A 19529-nucleotide genomic window follows, 5' to 3' on the forward strand; every position below is an offset into this window, starting at 1 on the left:
CCCAGGGGGAGAGCCTTTTCTGTGAGGGCACCCACCATCTGGAACGAGCTCCCCCCAGAGATACAGAAGATTCCGGATCTGCGCACTTTCCGCCGTGCCCTCAAAACATTCCTGTTTCAGCAGGCCGGCCTGGCCTAACTTTCCCTTTATATTGCTTTTTGATTTTATTTTAAACTGGGATGTCTTGAATTATCTAGGACCAGAATGTTTAGTATATTTTAATTGGTTTTTTATTATTAACGTTTGTATTACATGTATTTTTATCGTTCGCTGTTCACCGCCCTGAGTCCCTTAGGAATAGGGCAGTATATAAATTTAATAAATAAATAAATAAATAAATAAATAAATAAATAAAAATGCTATCAGTCATATAATTATTCATTCTTAGGTACAGAGCTAATGAAAATCCATCTTAATACTGCATTCCTTCTTTTTCATATATTTACTATTCAGATTATACCCCTTGATCAAAAATAACCCAGTGTGATAAACTGAACTTCTTTCAACTCCCATGCAAATCAAGGGTGTTCAGCTTCTATTAAGAAAAGAATAATCATAGGCAAGTGTATGCATATCTGCAATAGCTTTTAGATTTCTCCTGTGTAAAATCTGAAAGGATTCTGAGAATAGATGAACTTCTTAAGCAAAATAAAAATGCTTTCTGAGTACTAAAGTATAAGCTACACAGTTAATGCAGACCAAAAGAAGAGTAAAAGACATGACAGCAGGAAATGACAGTTCATTTACTGCAACCCTCTGGAACAATGACATATACCACAAATGAACTGGAACAAAATATTGTTGTTTGTAATCAAAGTAATGTTGTGTTATCTAAATTCATGAATGTTATTGTTACTATAAATTTATAGAGTAATTCACCCAAAAATGGTCAATGAGTATATTCAACTGTGATAAGACAATCACTCTTTCCAAAATAATTTACTTTGGTTCAAAATAGAAATCAGTTCCATACAAGTTTACTATTCACTTATTCTTCTGAAAGAAAAGCGGATTTCACTACTCATGGTTACTTTTGGCAATATCCTAGCATTTAATAAATCCGTTTCAGAAAAACTGTATCTTGTTGAATTTAAGTATTACTAAGATCAAAACTTCCTAAAATTAAATAAAGAACATTCTAGGTCAGATCTTTGAGAGATCTGCCAAAAATAAACTGCTCATACTGTACGAATTAGGTTAACTGAGTTATAAAAATGAAGATAAAATAAACTAATTAAAATCAAATCTTTTTTCACTCCCTTCCTGCTTATATAGGAATCTTAATAAATCCTGTACACTCAGATGCTTTAGCCTGCACTGCATACATTGCTCCTTTAAAACTTTTTCTTCAACTATTCCCTTCTGATATAAAATATGGAATGCCAAGCTTCTTTCTGGGAAGAATTTGTATTATGAACCTATGAGTCCTCTCTCCGTAAATGATACTGCATCTAATGAAAATCCAGACATACCCTACACTCTCCTGCCCAACTGTATTATAAAAGCAACCTTCACATTGATTTCACGTCATTGACTTTGCTTTAATTTTTCAGGAATAAGCTTCCGTATTTCAATCCCTAAACATTTGACTAGTTGAAATTTGTTTAAAGTTTTCTGGGAGCGATAGGGGAAGATACTTCCCAAAGTATCTCTATGAATAGAGAATAACTTAATCTGTTGTAGCTACAAGCTCCCTAGCCACATGCTATACTTGTAAAAATCAGAAGTCTAGGAATACTGATTGATTTTAAGCATACAAAGTTTATGGACCTATTGTACATCAGCATGGCACCAAAAAATTAACTAAAATAGATGGCATGATGGAGAAATCAACTGTATTCTAATTGTGACCAACCCAGATTGGATCCTGTATACTAATTATTTTATCTGATATTTTAATATAAATACATATGTCTGGCTTTGTTGGCCTTTTATTACAAAATATGCAAATTTTAGCTGGATACTAATAAAATCTAAAACATGACATATACCACAGCATATCAGAAGGGCTAGCTAATAAAGAGAAGTAAAACAGTTTTAACCTACTGTCATCACCAAGCTTAGCTGAATATTCATTAATTAACTCTTCTCCAACTTCAACTATTTGCTCACTGTTCCGATAGTTCTCTTCCCTCCATTTTCTCATTTTGTCTCGCATCTCTGAAAGAAACAAAATGACAATTAGAATAGGATAACAATAATGTCCAATATTTCTAGTGATATTCAATTTAAACAAATAATCCTTGCTGAGATCACGGCTCTCATATGAATACATGTGTATAATTCTATTTCTCGTATTACGTTCACACAGCCTTTCAACAAAATTTAAAATTGGAAACTTACTGCTGTAGTTCAGCATACTTCTACTTATTGGGAATGACTAATCTTTACAGAGTATAAAACTCCAAACTGATTTTGAATTACTACCCCTCTTGGTGCCAAAAATACATAGTACTACAAAAACATCTTACAGAACTGAAACTGTAAATTTCTAAATATTATCTTACTGTTTAGAAACCATCTGATTGGTATTTTAAGACTATTGTTCTATGAATATTTGTTGCAATTTATAATTATTCTGGGAACCATTTTTTACTGCAAATGTAAAATGAGCTTATTCTGAATGCTGAACAGTTTTATTTTAAGATTACAATATCCAATTATAGATAAAAAATAATACTATCACACATCCCATTTACAATTTCCTCTGAGAATTCTCAGGTTGTTTTCAGCAGTCTCTAAACCATACATAATTAAATGGTTAACTCATATAATTTTCTTATTTTAATAAAACTTATAAAAGTGTAATGTTAACTCATACAGGTATATTTCTTACTATTTCCTAAATCAAAATAGAAATATAGGTGAAAAATATTACTATTAAAATTAATGTAGTAACATATATGTGTACACTTTATATTTTTAAAGTATTAATTTTTCTTAATTAATAAAGTATCCACTAATACTTTATTAGCAACAGTGCTTCTTTCTACAATTCACTTATTTTTTGAAAGTATTAAGGTTATCATAGATGCGGCTATAATAAAAGTAAATGTCAAGAATAATATAATGGATGTCAAATATGCCGCTAAGTAATATAAAACTTTAAAGCTTAAAAACATCATATTAGATCATGAAATCTTTCTACAGGTTTTTAAAATCACAGTGTACGGCAGAGTGCTCTGAAGATTTGTTTTAAGCCTAACAATTTTATATGGTTAAAAAAAATCAGCATTTACCAAAGAAAACATCAGGTTTGCTTTGTAATTGATGCTATTATTATTATTAATAAAAGGAAAAGACTTGCAGAATACTTTACCTGATATTTAATATGAAATACATACCTCTGAATTAATTAGCCTTTATTACAAGATGTGCAAATTTAATAAAACTGTCAACTTTAGATTCAATAAACCTCTTTCTACAATCTGTTCTTATTCCATTCCTCCTTCCCCAACATTAAAAAAAATCTCAGTATGTTGGAAACATACTGCATTTTATTCTAAAAGTCAACAAAACCACTGTATATTATGTTTCATGTGCCTGAGTAGAGCTAAATGGTTCCTGACTCAAGACGATTCCTGGAAATTAAAAAATGAACATAAACAACCTGAGTGAATATTGCATCTATTACCGAGACTAAGAGATTAAAATATTAAAAGCTGTGTTTTTACTGTGAATTTACTTCACCACTGGTAGAACATTTATGTAAGACTAATTCCAATACAAAAAAAATGATTCTATGTCAGAGTATACTACAGGATTTCAAATATTGAAAAAAGTTTTGTCATTTGATAATTATTTTTTTAAAGAATGTAAGTAACTTGAAGTGTCTGCCTGCTGAATAGAAGAAAACTACTCTTCAAAGAGCATTATTCTCAGCAGCAGGACAAATATTGTAGCCTAAAATAAGCTAAAGGACCAGGTTTTAAGATATATATAGAAGGAGAAGAAGAAGAAATGTTTTCTACTGTAGATGGCTCTCTATTACCAAATTAGATGCAATGCTTATTATTGTTCTGAGTCTTTCAAAATTATTGAAAATATTAAGAATTACTTTTAAGAGAGAGATTACAATATACTTCAAACAATTCATATAGCTAATTACATTTATGAAAAAAGCTATCAGGCTAAAAGTTACAGTTTTTCCACAGCTAGAATTAGTTTAATACATTTAATTCTCTCAAAAATGGAAACAAGGAGAATTATAGCACCTGATTGTAAAAATTACACCTATTGATGTATCTCTTAAATTTATAATAACCTGATAGAACAGAAATACCATGGTGGCTTGAGTTATGATTATGGTCATTGTAAAACAATTATAAAATCAAGACAGTGACCCATTTAATATCCACAATGGCTTATAACCAAAATTTTCAGCTCAGTTGTGGTTGTGAGTCCAGGACCTGTATGGTTTTCTACACATTATTTCTGAGTATTTTTAGTTCTTATATTTTTGTATTCATCGTACATTTGGATAAGCTTTTAAAAAGAAAGATTATTCTCAGAGCTTTATTCTAACATTTCCACTATGGTTCACTCATTATTCAGCAATGCACAATAAATATTCAAGCTGATAATTTTATCTTCCTTATACAAGTTCTCATTTACGTCTATATTTGGATTATATCTCTTTTTTAAATGTATGAAGTATGAACACTGAAAAAAAAAAGTGAAATTCCAGAAATATGAAGGCTAAGGAAAGCTAAATATTCTTTTATATCCAGCTACAAATGAATACTGGATATTCCTTTAAGAGTGGACATTGTCATTACAAAAAATAGACACCTTTTATAAACTTCATTTATGAAAAGTGCTTCCTTTTGTCTTCAGGCTCCCTGCACCACTCAGAAAGGTCCTAATCCTAAAAAAAAAAAAATGTGTGTGTGTTTGAAAATTATTCATTTTTTCTCCTTAAAGATTGGGATAATCTAACGTTTCTTAATTTTTTATTTATTTACTTATGATGTATTTTATTTATGATGTATGAGTGTAACAGTTTAAGACTTGACCTTTATATAATAGGATTCATTTCAGGTAATAATTTGAACCATGACATAGTTCATCAGAAAAAGTCTTTGGATGTTCTCCTACCTTCTTTATGAGGGTAGAGAAGTATATGCTTCCTCTCATATTTTAAAATAACATGACATTCTACTGCTATGTCCCCATTTATGAATTGAAATAGTCATAACATAATCCAGAAGCAATGGCAGTTTTGGTTTCTCCCAGTTAACTCAGTTGGATTAACACATTATGCTCTGCTATATTGTGTTTTAATTAAGGTTTCTGAAGTCACATCAGCTGGATTCAGACATGCCAAATATAGCCAAATGAGTTACATCAGTAATCCTTATAGTTCTGTAACTCTGTATTATATTATATATTATATAATAATATTATTATTACATAATAATATGTAATTATTACATATAATTAACATTATATTATCCCAATATTACAGATCTGATTCTGTAATCATAATATGTTTATAAATCCACCCACTTTGAAAACATGGTTTATGGTTTGGCATGATATATGAATTTAGCAAATTGTTAATTTTAAGGCATCCAAACAGTTCAAGGCTGACAAGGACCAGATTTCCTAAGATTATTTGAAGTGAGGCAAGAACTGATATTTCTTAGCCCTTACACAACAGCAACAGCACTTACACAACAATCAAATGAAATCACTCACTCACTCACTCCCCTCCCCCACTTATGTGTATTCATTAATCCCATATCCTTCATTAATTTCATGACATTTTGTTGTGCAAATATATGAATGGCATATTTTCACTAAAAATAAATGGGAAGCTGGATTAATATTGATCAGTGTCAGTCATAGTAACTTTGAAAATATCTCTAGTTCTGAATATATCCAATATAATTCTTACTAAATAGAGCACTAAGTTTGAAAATGGGTCAATCCTATTCAAAGCATTTTCATTTTTCATTTTTTTCATTTTATTTGATTTATATACCGCCCTATTCCCGAAGGACTCAGGACGGTGAACAGCCACAAGATAAAACACATAAATACAAAATTTAAAAGCAAAGTAAAACCAAATTAAACAATTTGGCCCAAGACAGATTTAAAACACCCCAATAATTTAAAACAGATTAAAATTTACATTTTAAAAAGGGAAAAAGGGAAAAGATTAGGCCAGGCCAGCCTGATGGAATAAAAAGGTCTTAAGAGCGCGGCGGAAGGTGCGCAGATCCGGGATCCTCCGTTTCTCCGTATTTTGTTGTTGGAATGGGAGGAGGGATAAATATAGTGATTTTATAAGACTGTAATAAACCTTAACTTAATGGATTTCAGATACAAAATATAAAATCTACATCCTATATCCTTCTGCACATGCATAAAATCTTACCTGTCATTTTACATGTGTTAAAAATATGCTTACCTAAAATCCTGTTTGAATTTCATGGAAACTGCTTCCCCTATTTTCAGTTAAACAGTGTCCTATAAACTCTGATCTCCCACTAAATTTAGGCAAAAGTGGATAGGTGAAGGATTATCCTCTATACACAAGATAGGTTTAAACATGTTAACATGGGAAATCCATATGGAAATAACATTCTAATAAAGTTCAAGGATCATATAGGTTGGGCTCTGTTTATCTACACAGAATTGTTGGTTAATTTATCTTAATAGCAAAAGATTTAATTAGACTTTCCTATCTTCTACGTTTCTATGGTTTTAGATGTATAATTACATGCAGAGCAACAGTAAATAATACCTGGAGATGACGAGGCAGAACCCAAGGAAGAGGCCAAATGCATCAACAGTCTTGCGTCCCTTCATGCCCACAAGAGATCTAAGTCTAGTCTGCCTTGAATTTCATTATTTCTTATCTACCGCCTATTTGCTTTGACTGTTAGTAGTTCAGATTCTTGTAGAGAGCATGAGCTTGCTATAAACCTTTATACTGATTTTGAATTGCCTGGATGTCCTGATTTTTCCATATACGTATACGTATAGGTATACAATACCTATACGTATGTATGTATGTATGTATGTATGTATGTGTATGTATATGTGCCTACACACACTTTTTTCCCCATTCAATTGTGTCTGATTCTTGGAGATTGCTTGAATAAGTCTCTGAGGTTTTCTTGGCAAGCTTCTTCAGAAAGGATTTACCTTTACCTCCTTCCTGGGGCTTGGGTTAGGGTAGCCTAAAATCACCCAGCTGGCTTCCATTTCTAAGGCGGGGCTAGAAAGAGTCTCCTGGTTTCTAGCCTGATGCCTTAACCACTACAACAACTAGCTCTAATATATACAAATATATAATTAGAGCAATATATATTATATAGATACAATACACAAAATGTATAGAAACCTTAAAATCATATTTACACATTGCTAACTCAAATGAATGAAAACAAAATATTCCAATTTGCTTTATTACTTTAAGAAAACATGGTAAAAAATTGAGGAAGCAGAATATATGTCAAGTAGACCTGACAAGAAACAAAACCACATGAGCTAATTCTAAATTATTGTAAGGCTACATTAACACAATCTTGCAAGTCTGAAAATACAAATCTCACACTGTCTCTTTTTACCTCCTGATAAATTAGGGCAGATTATTACTATTATTATCTTTCTTTGCAGATTATTCAGCTGAAGGCTCCAACTGCTCTTTATTTGATCACTCCCAGAGCAGCATCTCTCCCCTCATCTCTCAAGGTCATTCCCACATACCATTATAAATATAAAATAGAAGAATCTTGTTAATTTGTGGTCAGCTCAAAGTTACTAGTTCACATCAATTTTTTTTATCCTGTCTGTATTATTTTTATATATAATTCAAGGCAATAAACATACCTAATATTCCTTCCTCTTTCTATTTTCCTCACAACAGCAAACCTGTGAAGCAAGTGGGGCTGAGAGACAGTGACTGGCCCAAAGTCACCCAACTTTCATGCTAAAGGCAGGACTAGAACTCAGTCCTCTGGCTTCCAGCATGGTGCTTTAATAAACAGACCAATCCAAACACCTATCTACTGCACCTATATTATCTATTATCCAAGAACAAACTCATGTAATTCATGATCCTAAATCAAAGCAAGCCCAAAAATCACAATAAAAAGACAAAATAAATACTCTAAAGCTACAATATCACATATTTTTAGAGGATAAACATTGTTTATTTCCAGGTAAATAAACAAAAGTATTTTGCTAACGATGTCTCCCACTGTCTCACAGGGCACAGTTATGCAAATTGTACTTAGTCACTTTTATTTAATTGACCTCAAAGGGCTGTTGCGAACATAACAGGTGCTACCATGGGCTCTTTGGAGAAATATGAAAGTCAAGCGTTTCCTTAGGAAGTGCTGCAGCATTTCCATTGTCAGTATTGTAGAAATTTTTTATAGAGTAGGAACTGAACTTGAAACTATTTTTTTTTCAATCTTAAGAGACTAGTAGCTTAAAATCAATACATCTGTAATAAATAAATTCACCTATTAACTATCCTGAATTCAGAAGTACCAAAACATCAACCCACATCAAGTCTGCAGGCCTATGCCCAGTCCTCTATCTACCCAGGCTTCTGAATAAATATCAGTATTGTTTGTATCCCAAAGCTGCATTCCATGTAAGATTCAAGTCTTATGTTTGAACATTATTTGAATAACCCCCCCTACGTTCATATTTCAGAAAGTATTTGTTCTGAAAGCCTGATAAATGAAAGGATATCCACATTTCCATCATTTTTCCTTAGCTTCAGTATGCATATTAATATATATATATTAAAAAAAAGGCAGGCAGACCATTCCCTTTAACATCCATTCCCTGCACTCTAAATTTACACACTCAAGATCACCCTACTTTTATATCATCTTAACTACTGCTTATCCCATCACTGAAAGCAAACCAGACAGACTTTGTTACCCCAAAAAAATCTCCACTACAGATTATAAGGGACGACGGATCATGCAACACGCTTTTGATTATGTATTGCATTTTTACACTGAATTTTGATTCAGAAAAAGGCTTGGTTTACACATCATGCTGAGCCAACAGTGTAGCTTGAACCAATGTGCCAACCCAAGCAAGTGTCTGTCATTCGGGGAACCATGAAAAACCTGACAAAAGCTTTCTAGAAGGTTGACAGCTTTGAAAAGAAACCTGGAGAGGGGGGGGAAAAAAGCAACATAGGCAAACGTGAAATACTTCACCTTCACACTCCAGGTTCTTCAGTGTATAATTCTTTCCCCCTGGATATGAATTCTTGGGATGGAAGCCGCCAAGTGTCTCCGGAGAGGATCAAATTAGGGATTATTATTTTATATTCATAACTTCCCAGTGGATCAGATTCCACCACCACCACCATTATCCCTTTTCCTCTAAACAGAAGTGCGAAGGGTTATTATATATATACCTTTGAACACACTACGCAAATGACAAGATGCGATGGCGATTACAGGGTTAATTACTCCGGATTCTGCGTAAGTTATCTTTGAGAATTGCTTCCCAACGCACTTTTTTTTTTCTCCCTCGAGAGGAGGAAAGCGACGGAGACGAGCGAGGCTTCCGAGAGGCGAATTACAAGCCCCCCACCCCCCAGTCGCACCTCCCGGAGATGCGAACAAGTCCCTCTCACGCAACCAAAGAAACGTCGTAAGCACCCCAGCCCTTTACGTCTACACCGCCCTCCCTCCCCTCCGCTCCACAGCCGCCGGTTTACCTTCCCAAGTCACGTCGTACATCTCCGAGACTTTCGCCATCTTGCCGGGCTCCCCCCCCTCCCTTCGCCGAGCGACCGGCTCACGTGATCCCGTTTAGAGCCCCGCCCTCAGACTGCCAGCCCGTGCCGGCAGGTTTGCGAACGCGATCTTGATTGGCTGAGAGCGCGGAGGGCGGGAAAGAAGGAGATTTAGGCTTTGTCAAACGGCCCGGGGGACTCGCTCGGTTGAGGAAAGACGGAGGCGATTGGCTGGTCTTGCTGCCAATCAGTGGGTATAGCCGGGCTCCTTCTGGAGGTGTTGGTTCAGAAGCAAGAAAGGGGGCATGTTGGTGATGCTCACCTGCTTGGGTTTGCATTGCATCTGTGGGAAACCGTGAGCCCGGCCCAGAAGAATGAAATATTTTAAGTAATATTAAAAAGGCAGTGAAAGGCTTAGAGCAGGAGTCACCAATTTGGCAGCTTTAAGACTTGTGGACTTCCATTCCAGAATTCTCCAGCCCGGTTCTGTGGGTGTGGCTTATTTTGTGGGTGTGGCTTGATGGTCACGTGACAATTCTTTAGGATTTAGCAGAGGTACTGGTCTACCAGGCTTTTAACTGCTTGCAGAACTGTACCGGTCTGCTCAATTCGTTTTTGGAGGCACTGGTCTACCCATTTCTTTTTGGAGGCACTGGTCTACCACCACACTGCCTTTTAACACTGATCAGCTGTAGGGAGGCCCTTTGAAGCCCCACAGCAAGAGTTTAAACAGTTTTTTTCCTTCTAGCCGATCAGCTGGGACTCGGGAGGCAGCGAATAGATTGGGGGTGGGGCCAAATAAAAGGTAAGAATAACGCAGGGGGGCGGGAAGGCCCAGCTCCCAAACAAAGAGAACCAGTTCGGTGACGTCATATTGTCACCGCTACCGGCTCGGCCGAACCGGGAGGAACCCACCACTGGAGCATACACAGAGTGTAACCTAATTCAGCTTTTGTTAATTGCTGTTGAGAATAGCTCCATTGTAACCTAAGGTGCCAACTGCATAGATAAGGCCTCTGGGTGAATTGCCAAGTAGCTAAAGTAACTTCTTGTGAAAAGTAAAATGCGGATTCTGTCAAGTAGCCTTGCTTGTAACTTAAAATACATATTCTCAGCAACCTTATATAAGAGATCCCACTTATGACTGTATGACTGTAACCTTTTTGCTGGTATCCTTACGATTTATATTGATATTGTTTCCTGATTGCTTATTTGTAACCTATGACTTTCATTAAGTGTTGTACCTTATGATTCTTGATTAATGTATCTTTTATTTTATGTACACTGAGAGCATATGCACCAATTCCTGTGTTTTTTTACATTTCCAACAAACCGGATTTACATTCAGGTACATTTTCGCTAACCTTGCAGGGGCCAGATACCATCGGTACCACATCTTATAGTGATTTTCTTTATAAGCTACCAATTTTGTCATACTGTAATTGTTTTCCCATGCCCTTTCCCATTCTTCTAACTGTATACTGTGCCCAATGTTCCTCGCCCACGCTATCATCTGCCCTTTGACCAATTCTTCTGCCAAATCATATTCAAGTAAGTATTTATAAATTTTCAAAATTAATTTCCCTTCTTTAGATTCTAATAATTTATCCAATCGGTTTTGTTTTAGGTCTATTCCTCCTTCCTCTTGATCTATATGCATCCGAAGAAGTCAGTTTAAACATACAAAAGTGTCAAAAAAGATAGAAAAGACACTTTTGTATGTTTTAACCGACTTCTTCGGATGCATATAGTGGTTAGACTGATGGAGGATTGAAATTGGATTGCAGGGAAGAAAAGAAGAGAAGACAGAGAGTTTCATCTGTAACCTGCAATCTGTGCAACCAGATGCCTTTTACTGATAAAATGTGTCATATTTTACTGATGCATTTTATCAGTAAAAGGATGTAGGATTGATGGCAGATGCCACGATGCCAGCACATGGAAGTGGAAGGGGAAGTGTCAACATAGGGTGGGGAAGGGATCAGCTTTTTATCTTCTTTAGCCAAAGAAGAATTACATGTCATTGGAAAAGGTTTTCTGGAGAAACATCTACAGCAGAATTTTCCAATCTTGTTAAGTTCAAGATGTCGGGACATTCAGGTAGTTAAAGTTTACATATCTTAAAGCTGCCATTAGTGTACAACAGAGATGGCTGAACTTCAGGTCTGAGTGAATGCATTTCTTGGCATGAGTTCAAGTGTCTTCTGAAATATCTCAGGAATAAGGCAGATTTTTCTAATTCAGAGTTAGTTTGCTTGGTTTGGGCTTAATGCAAAGTCTGAATCCAGCTTACGGTTAACCATGCTTAATCATGATTAAGGCACACTGTGACTTAACATGGTGCATGAGCCAGACCACTGTGCTTTGGCTATAGGTGTCAAAACCACTTGGGAGTAGAGTTGTAAGTGGAAACATAACAAACCAGGGGAATGCAATAATGAACATGTATTAGATTTCTTCTTCACTCCAAATACCAATGAAGTTATGTTACACAATGAATGTAAACACACAAAACTATGAATTATTTTGATTGCCATACTTATTTATCCTGCAATAATAGTAATGCTTTCTCTACACACTCATTTTATTCTTGGTGAAACTTTGATAAAGTTTTCAGATTCTACTTTATAATTCTATTGAATGGGGCTAGATATATTTCTGTCCAGGATTCTGAAATTACTGCTTCTCTAAAGTATATCACTTTGTTGTTAGTGAATCAATAGGCAGAACTTTGCATATAACATAACACAAGATTTTAGAATTTAGAAGCTATATTTAGCAAGACTCAGCAATTACCACTTTAGCAGGGAAAGGAACTGGGTTGTAACTGAACTAACTAGTTTTCATTTCCTTTTTATCTCAGAGAATCCAAATGAAACCATAGGATTCATAACTCTCAAAACTCTGCATTCTTTTCAGTAATACTAAAGTCACAGCTGAGCATAGTAAGCATGGGAACATTGATATTTTTGCATAATTCAGCTACAAACCAGTAGCAAGGAGAGAAAGGAAAAGATATGTGAAATCGTAATTTGATTTATCTACTAGATGAGTTTATTTCCTAAATCATGGTTTGTTTAGCCATTTTAATTAGCCACAATTGCCTAGATTTGTGTTTAGATATACCCAACCTCTTACTAACCATAGTGGCAACATGCCAATATAAAACTGGTCATTGTTTTGTTTTATGGGCTTAATGTGGGTTTTTTAAAACCTGGAATCACAGCCATTTTGAGCTTCTGTGTATTTTAAAATATGCACACATAGTCAAAACATAGTTTAAACTTGTGACCTCTTGTATATTGGCTGCTTCCATCATAATGAAAGTCCCTCTTTTCCCTTGCTTACACAAAGCCTAGTGAGGCAACAAAGATAGATTTAAGTTGGATTCTAAAATGTGTCCAAAAGTCAAAGGAAATCCTCAGACATTTACAATTGTATATTTCAAGGACGCTCCTAGATCATATAGACAATATATGAAAATCCTATTAATTCCTATTAATGAATTTGCTAGTTAGAATGTTCTCTGGGAACTCCTTACAAACATTGGACATCTTGTCAAAAGTCCTTTGGAGTACACAGATAATCAATTTAAATAAATTTAAATAAATATAAGTAAATAAATAAATCTTCAAGAATATGTGCTCTTCTGTAAAAAAAAAAATCTCTCTGTTTTATAACATACAGTAACTGTTACTCCTTAGTAGTGTGATTTTTTTTCCAAATGTGTCTTGCATTTGTTATCAGTTGTGGAGAAAAAAAGCCAGTGATCTAGAGCAGATGTTTATAAACATGTCCACGGAAAATAAATAAACCACAACATTTGAATAAATCCATGAAATAACATCATTAATCTGGGATGTGGATGCCTTACAGAGACATGTTGTTGGACAATTTTGTTGATCAACAAATAATATTTATTAGTATAAGTAATAGTATTGTTAATATAAACAATGTTTATATTAACAAACAATGTTTGTTACTTTTTATAATGAAATGTATTTTGTAGTAAGCAACTTCCAAGGAGCTAAAAATAAAAGATCAAGTATACTTTAATCAAGTTGATTAAAATATTTAATCATTATTAATCAATTCAAAGAGGAAGGCCTAGCTGAAAAGGAAGATTATGGGCAAAGCTCCCTAAAGATGGCATTCACCAGTTTGGGAAGATAAGCATGCCACTTTTTTCAATGCCATTGTAACTTTGAATGCTCACTAAATGAACTGTTGTAACTTGAAGACCACCTGTACTGAATAACCATTACTACTCATAATGGTGTCTGTCTATCATGTGATCCTTCTTATTGTTGTTACTTAATTTTATATCCCATTTGACTTCCAGGAATCTAAGATCAATGAAAATTTTATATCTCCCCATTTATCTATATTATTACCTACAGCAGCCTTTCTACCACCCACTTCACAATGAAGGAACTCTTAAGAAAATTACCAGATATCATGGTAATTGCATTTTTATGCAATTATGCTCTGCATAAAAATAGCAAAAAATATAAAAACTTCACATCACCATTCTCTTCTAACCTACACAATCCATGTTTTACAGCAACAGAAATGGGGACAGGCTGTCAACTGAATCACAATGCATAAAAATTCCCTCCATTGCAAATGCTCACATTTGCAAAAAAAATGTTTTCAATCATGATCTTTTGTGAAACTGAAGGGTTCTGCAAGATTGTTATTCTCCAATCTTATAGGAACTTTATAAAGATGAAGTCATAATACTCTTCATATTTCCTTTAAAAAAAGAAGAAGAACTCAGCTCATAAACTCAAGTGAAATTTGGCTCAATTGACTGTTTCTGGATTGGATCCTAGTGTTGATAAAACTCCGGTTCTGATTTCTGCTGGCATGTTTAATTGCAAGCAGAATGCTATTTTATTTAGGCTGCAAATTAAAAACAGAAAAGAGATTGTTGAAAACCATGTTTTGGGCTAGTTATGAGCATTCTTATTTTGTCTTGAGAAATATGTCATTATTTTTAACAGAGACATGCCTGGTGTGCTTAAGATATCAAGGCTTATTTAAATAGGCATAGAACAAAGTCTAGCATCTCCAAGGAAAGGATGCTGTGTCTGGAAAACAACAGATGTAGACTCAAATAATTCAGCCCCGAATGATACAGATGTTTTCTTGAATGATTTTAAGGCAATACTGCATAAAATACTGCAAAATAAAAAAATTACAGACCACACACATACTCAAAATCCAGAATAGCAATATTATCTTTCTGGGTTGCCTAATATGCAACGAATAAACCATTGTTAGGATAATAATATATATGATTCTGGGGATCGTGGAATCTTTAGTTGAAATCCAAATGTTGTACGTGTTTATGTCACCAACAGCTGAGAACGCTTAGTTCAGAGTTGTCATGTATATTAGAAGTGGCAGGAACCACTGGCATCATCTGGAAGTATCCAGCACAAGTTCCAGTAACATATTTAACTAGGCCCTTTGGCAACAATATTATACCTCAAAAAGCTGTTGCATTTGGAATAATTCTTTAAAGACATTATTTTGAGCAAGTGGCCTTAGTAGAAGATGTTTTACCCATAAACAAAATGTTGTTAATTTATTGGGCAACCTACAAATAAAAAGGAAGCAAACCCCCCCAAAAATGAAAATAATCATACTTCAGTTGCAATCTGAGGTCTGATCTCTTTTCTTGTCTCTTTTAATACAGGCATAAAGATACACACTGCACATTGTATGTTGTGACATTGTTTTCAAGCCAGGAAAGCATATTTTATCTTCATAATGGTCAGCAGTAAAACACAAGTCAGCAATATTTACCAATATTTACCAAGTTCTCTCCATTGCCGCCTTCATCCTACATATCCCTTCCCATGCCAGTTGCAGTCTTCCATCTCACACAGTATGTTCTGAACTCTTCTCCCTCCCTCACAGGACTTCAATTATTCATTCATCTAATTTGCATTGCCACCTATATCTATTCAATAATCTCTGTGCGGCAAACAAACAAAAATGAAGGATTGCCATAAAATAAAATAAAATAATTAAAAATACACTGAGACTCATTAGAAACCCAAATTGTCAGACATAAGGTTCAGTCTCTCTTGGATCACATTTGCCAGACCAATTTCAGTCTCATTCTTTCCAGTGCTTGGGAAGTGTAGCTCATCTCTTGCCAGAAGTCCCTCATCTTGGAAATATGTCCAAACGCTGTTATCTTGGGTACCATCAAAGGACCCAGCTCATAATATCCAGTGTTCTCTGTCTTTCTGGATGATGTCCTTTGACAAAAAGGCATGATAAAAACGCCCTAATCTTTTTTTAAAAAAATCCTTCTGCCTGGTGTTCTAGGATCCTTTTCAGTTTCTTCAGGGATGTGCGTGGTTTTGTCATTTGGAACCATCATTCCACATGGTTCAGTGGAAACAGATACTTAACTGGGTTTAAATGGGAAGTCATTCTATTAACATCTCAATATGGTGCTGGAGAAGACTCCTGCAAGTCCCTTAGACTGCAAGGCAATCAAACTGGTCAGTCCTACAGGAGAACAACCCTGATTTAGAAGGCCAGATCCTGAAGATGAAACTCAAATATTTTGGCCATCTAATGAGAAGGAAGGACTCACTGGAGAAGAGCCTAATGCTGGGAAAGATTGAGGGCAAAAGAAGAACGGGACGACAGAGAACGAGGTGGCTGGATGGAGTCACTGAAGCAGTAGGCGTGAGCTTAAATGGACTCCAGAGGATGGTAGAGGACAGGAAGGCCTGGAGGAACATTGTCCATGGGGTCACAATGAGTCAGACATGACTTTGCAACTAACAACAACAACAAATGTGCCCTCTGTTGAGATGCTTTAAAATGTTTTGAGATGCTGACTGACTGACATGACCTTGCTTTCTGCAGGAATATTTCACCTGGAAACAAGGTGCCGAATATTCAGACATAACTCAGAAGTAATCAGGCTCAATTGAGGCTTTTAGAGGGGGGGGAGAGAAAAATGGGGGAAACCCACCAATCAGCAGGATCCCCTTTTTTGCTCCTATTTTAATGATCTAGCAAGCTTCTGCCTAGTTACCTCTCTGGGCCTCATCTTTTTTTCCTTTTCAACAGAGCTTTTTTCCCTCTTTCATGGACAATTCCTGCAGATGGTAACTGGTAACTTTCTGTTCTGTATTCTCTATACTTTTAATTAAACTGACTTGAGCCCAGCTTCAATGTTTTGATGTGCAAACCAAAAGTTCGAGAAATGCTTGGGCCCCAAATCAAGGCCATGGATGTTATTAAGTAATATCTGAAACCTCTACAAGATATTTAAGAGCTACTTAAATAGAGAATTGGAATTCTCTATTTTTTTTAAGGAATAAAATACCACATTTTTCGTAGAACCTCATGAAATCAAGATTATATTAAATATGAATAGTACTTTTTTCCTTCTCTTCTTTTTTTTAAAGTGCAGTGATTATGATGGGAAAACAATGTTTATTGGCACCAATGTGAAACAAAGAAGGGTCTTTTACACAGCTAATGTCTTGATAGTTAGCAAGATGTATTTTCTCCACAATTAGATTTGCCTGAATTATTTTACTGGATCAAGGAAAAATATTTGAATTTGTTACTAGAAAGTCATTAACAATTAGTGTGGCTTGCGGTCCAGAATTAGGTTCTGAAATACACACACTAGGAATATTTTTTTGAGTTCTTGAGCACATTTACAACAGTAATTCATTTTTAATATTTGTTACAGTTCCAGAGTTTCCGCCTTAATGTAACTGTTTTTTTCTGTAGTACTGTATTATGCTACCACTAATAAATTTCCCAAAGCCTGTGTTTGCATAACTCACTTGTCCATGACCTGCATGTTTAGAAAGTGGCATAACAAGCCAAATAAATGAATAAATGCAATATATTTATATTTTATAACAGTGTTATTAATTTAATACATTTAATGGTGATAAAAACAAAATAAATCAGACAACTAAAAAGGTTTAGAAGATCTACCTATAATTAAAAAGAAAAAGATTTGTTTGGGAAAGTGAAAGACTAGGCTGTAATCAGGAGAATATTTTTAGGTAGGGAAGGAGATTAACATGTAATTTTACCTTATAATGAAAATGTGTGAGACATGATTAATAAAGAGGGCTAAATGCCGGTGTTTATCCATAAAAGAATAAAGGTGCATAGTTACAAATGTGCAAAGGATAATTGCAAATGTCAAAATCTTTTCAATTACAGTGGTGGTCTGTATGATATTGATTATAATCCTATCAAGCTGTGGTTAATAGAGTTGCAATTATCTCTCCAGTAAATACATATTCTGTAATAACAGTTTAGTGTTCAGAACCAAAATGAAATAGCCACAATTAAACCACAGTCTTTCTGGAAACCATGTAATATTTGGGTGTCCAGTAGGATAATGGACCACCCAATCTGTAATTGACTGTTGTTTCTCCAAGTTAAACTCTACCAGTTTCCAATTGAAGAAAACTGAAGTCTCAGGGCAGAACATTATATATTTCATGTACAAAGTATAATATTATTTTAAGCAGAAAATTATAAAATCCTGAATTTTCCATTTTATAATATATATGTATTATTGATTCTGGAATAGTAATATAGTTGGTCCAAAATTGCCTATTTAGCTTCAATTTCACATCTGATTTGTAATAGGCAATATGTAAAAGACAAATAATTGATCTTGTGAAGCCAAGGATTTTTGTACTTCTTTTATAATAAGGCATTTGTGAAGTTACACAGCCTAAGAAGATGGATGGAGAGAAACACCCTTTATAAAAATACAACCCAAGATCTTTTATGGAAGATGAGTGGTATCAGCTGCAAAATAAATAAAAGGAATGACTGCTTCACAAACCATAATAATTATCCCATGAAATTTATTACTGTAAGATTGGCTACTTCTGTTGACAGTTTTTAACAGGCAGAATGCAAGAATTCATGGCAGATAAGACTCTTTGTTTTTACATTATCATGGATGCATTTATTTTAAATATTCTTCCCTTAGAAGCAGAGATTTCCCATAGAGAGTTATAACATACCATAATCACAACTATTATTTTTTATAAAACTCTCAAAACAATGATCTATTAAAAAATCTATGTTCAAAATATAGCAGCAGATATAGAAGAATCAATACATCTAAAAAACCACTGGGTTTGTTAGTTGGAGCCATATCGCAGAGAAAAAGATGCTGCTGATAACTTTGAAAATAAACACATTGCCAGACATATTGACCAAAGCCTTCATTTTGTCATAAGGTAATCATCACCATCATCATCATCAGTCAACTATGATAATAATATCAACCTGTGCCTCTCCCAGGTCTGTGGGTAGGACTCGATAAATGGATAAAAATGTCAAATCGAGTGAACATCTGGCTGACTGCGACAAAACCATAATAATTGCAACATCTGCTAGAAATACTAGCAAGCAAGAACTGATGGGACAATAAAATAGAGAAAGACATAGAAAATGAAGAAGGTAAAGTGCTCTGTGACTTTAGAATTCAAACAGATAGGCACCTGCTACATAACACCGTAGGCTTAACAGTTGTCAGTAAGAACAGCAGAACAGAAGAGAAAGAACTGGAGAAGATAATATGAAGACCTGCAAATAGAAGTAGAATGATTGTATCAAAAGGAAGCAAAGATAGTATCATTGGTAATAGGCATTGTGGACCCCAGGTCCTTGGCAAGAACTTAATAGGTAGATAAAATGCAAAATTCAATTTAAGCATCAGGCTGTCTGTGCAACAACTATAAAATAATGAGTACTTTAAAAATAATTCTTCACATAT

At 34.7% G+C, this 19529-nt stretch overlaps 1 protein-coding gene across 1 annotated transcript in view; it reads right to left on the reverse strand.

The window, feature by feature from the left end:
• EMC2 (ER membrane protein complex subunit 2) overlaps positions 1–9772 on the reverse strand; it is a 43185-nt gene extending 33413 nt beyond the window's left edge. Inside the window, exons 1-2 of the mRNA XM_070940375.1 lie at positions 9707–9772; positions 2047–2160 (exon numbers count right to left, since the gene is read on the reverse strand). Of these exons, the coding sequence (XP_070796476.1) occupies positions 2047–2160; positions 9707–9746 (154 nt within the window). The 5' untranslated portion in view covers positions 9747–9772. The remainder of the gene's footprint in view (positions 1–2046; positions 2161–9706) is intronic.
• Positions 9773–19529: the final 9757 nt, after the last annotated feature.

This window comes from Pituophis catenifer, unplaced genomic scaffold, assembly GCF_029215685.1.
Source record: "Pituophis catenifer annectens isolate HBS135680 unplaced genomic scaffold, rPitCat1.0.hap2 SCAF_3, whole genome shotgun sequence".
Classification (NCBI taxonomy): domain Eukaryota; kingdom Metazoa; phylum Chordata; class Lepidosauria; order Squamata; family Colubridae; genus Pituophis; species Pituophis catenifer.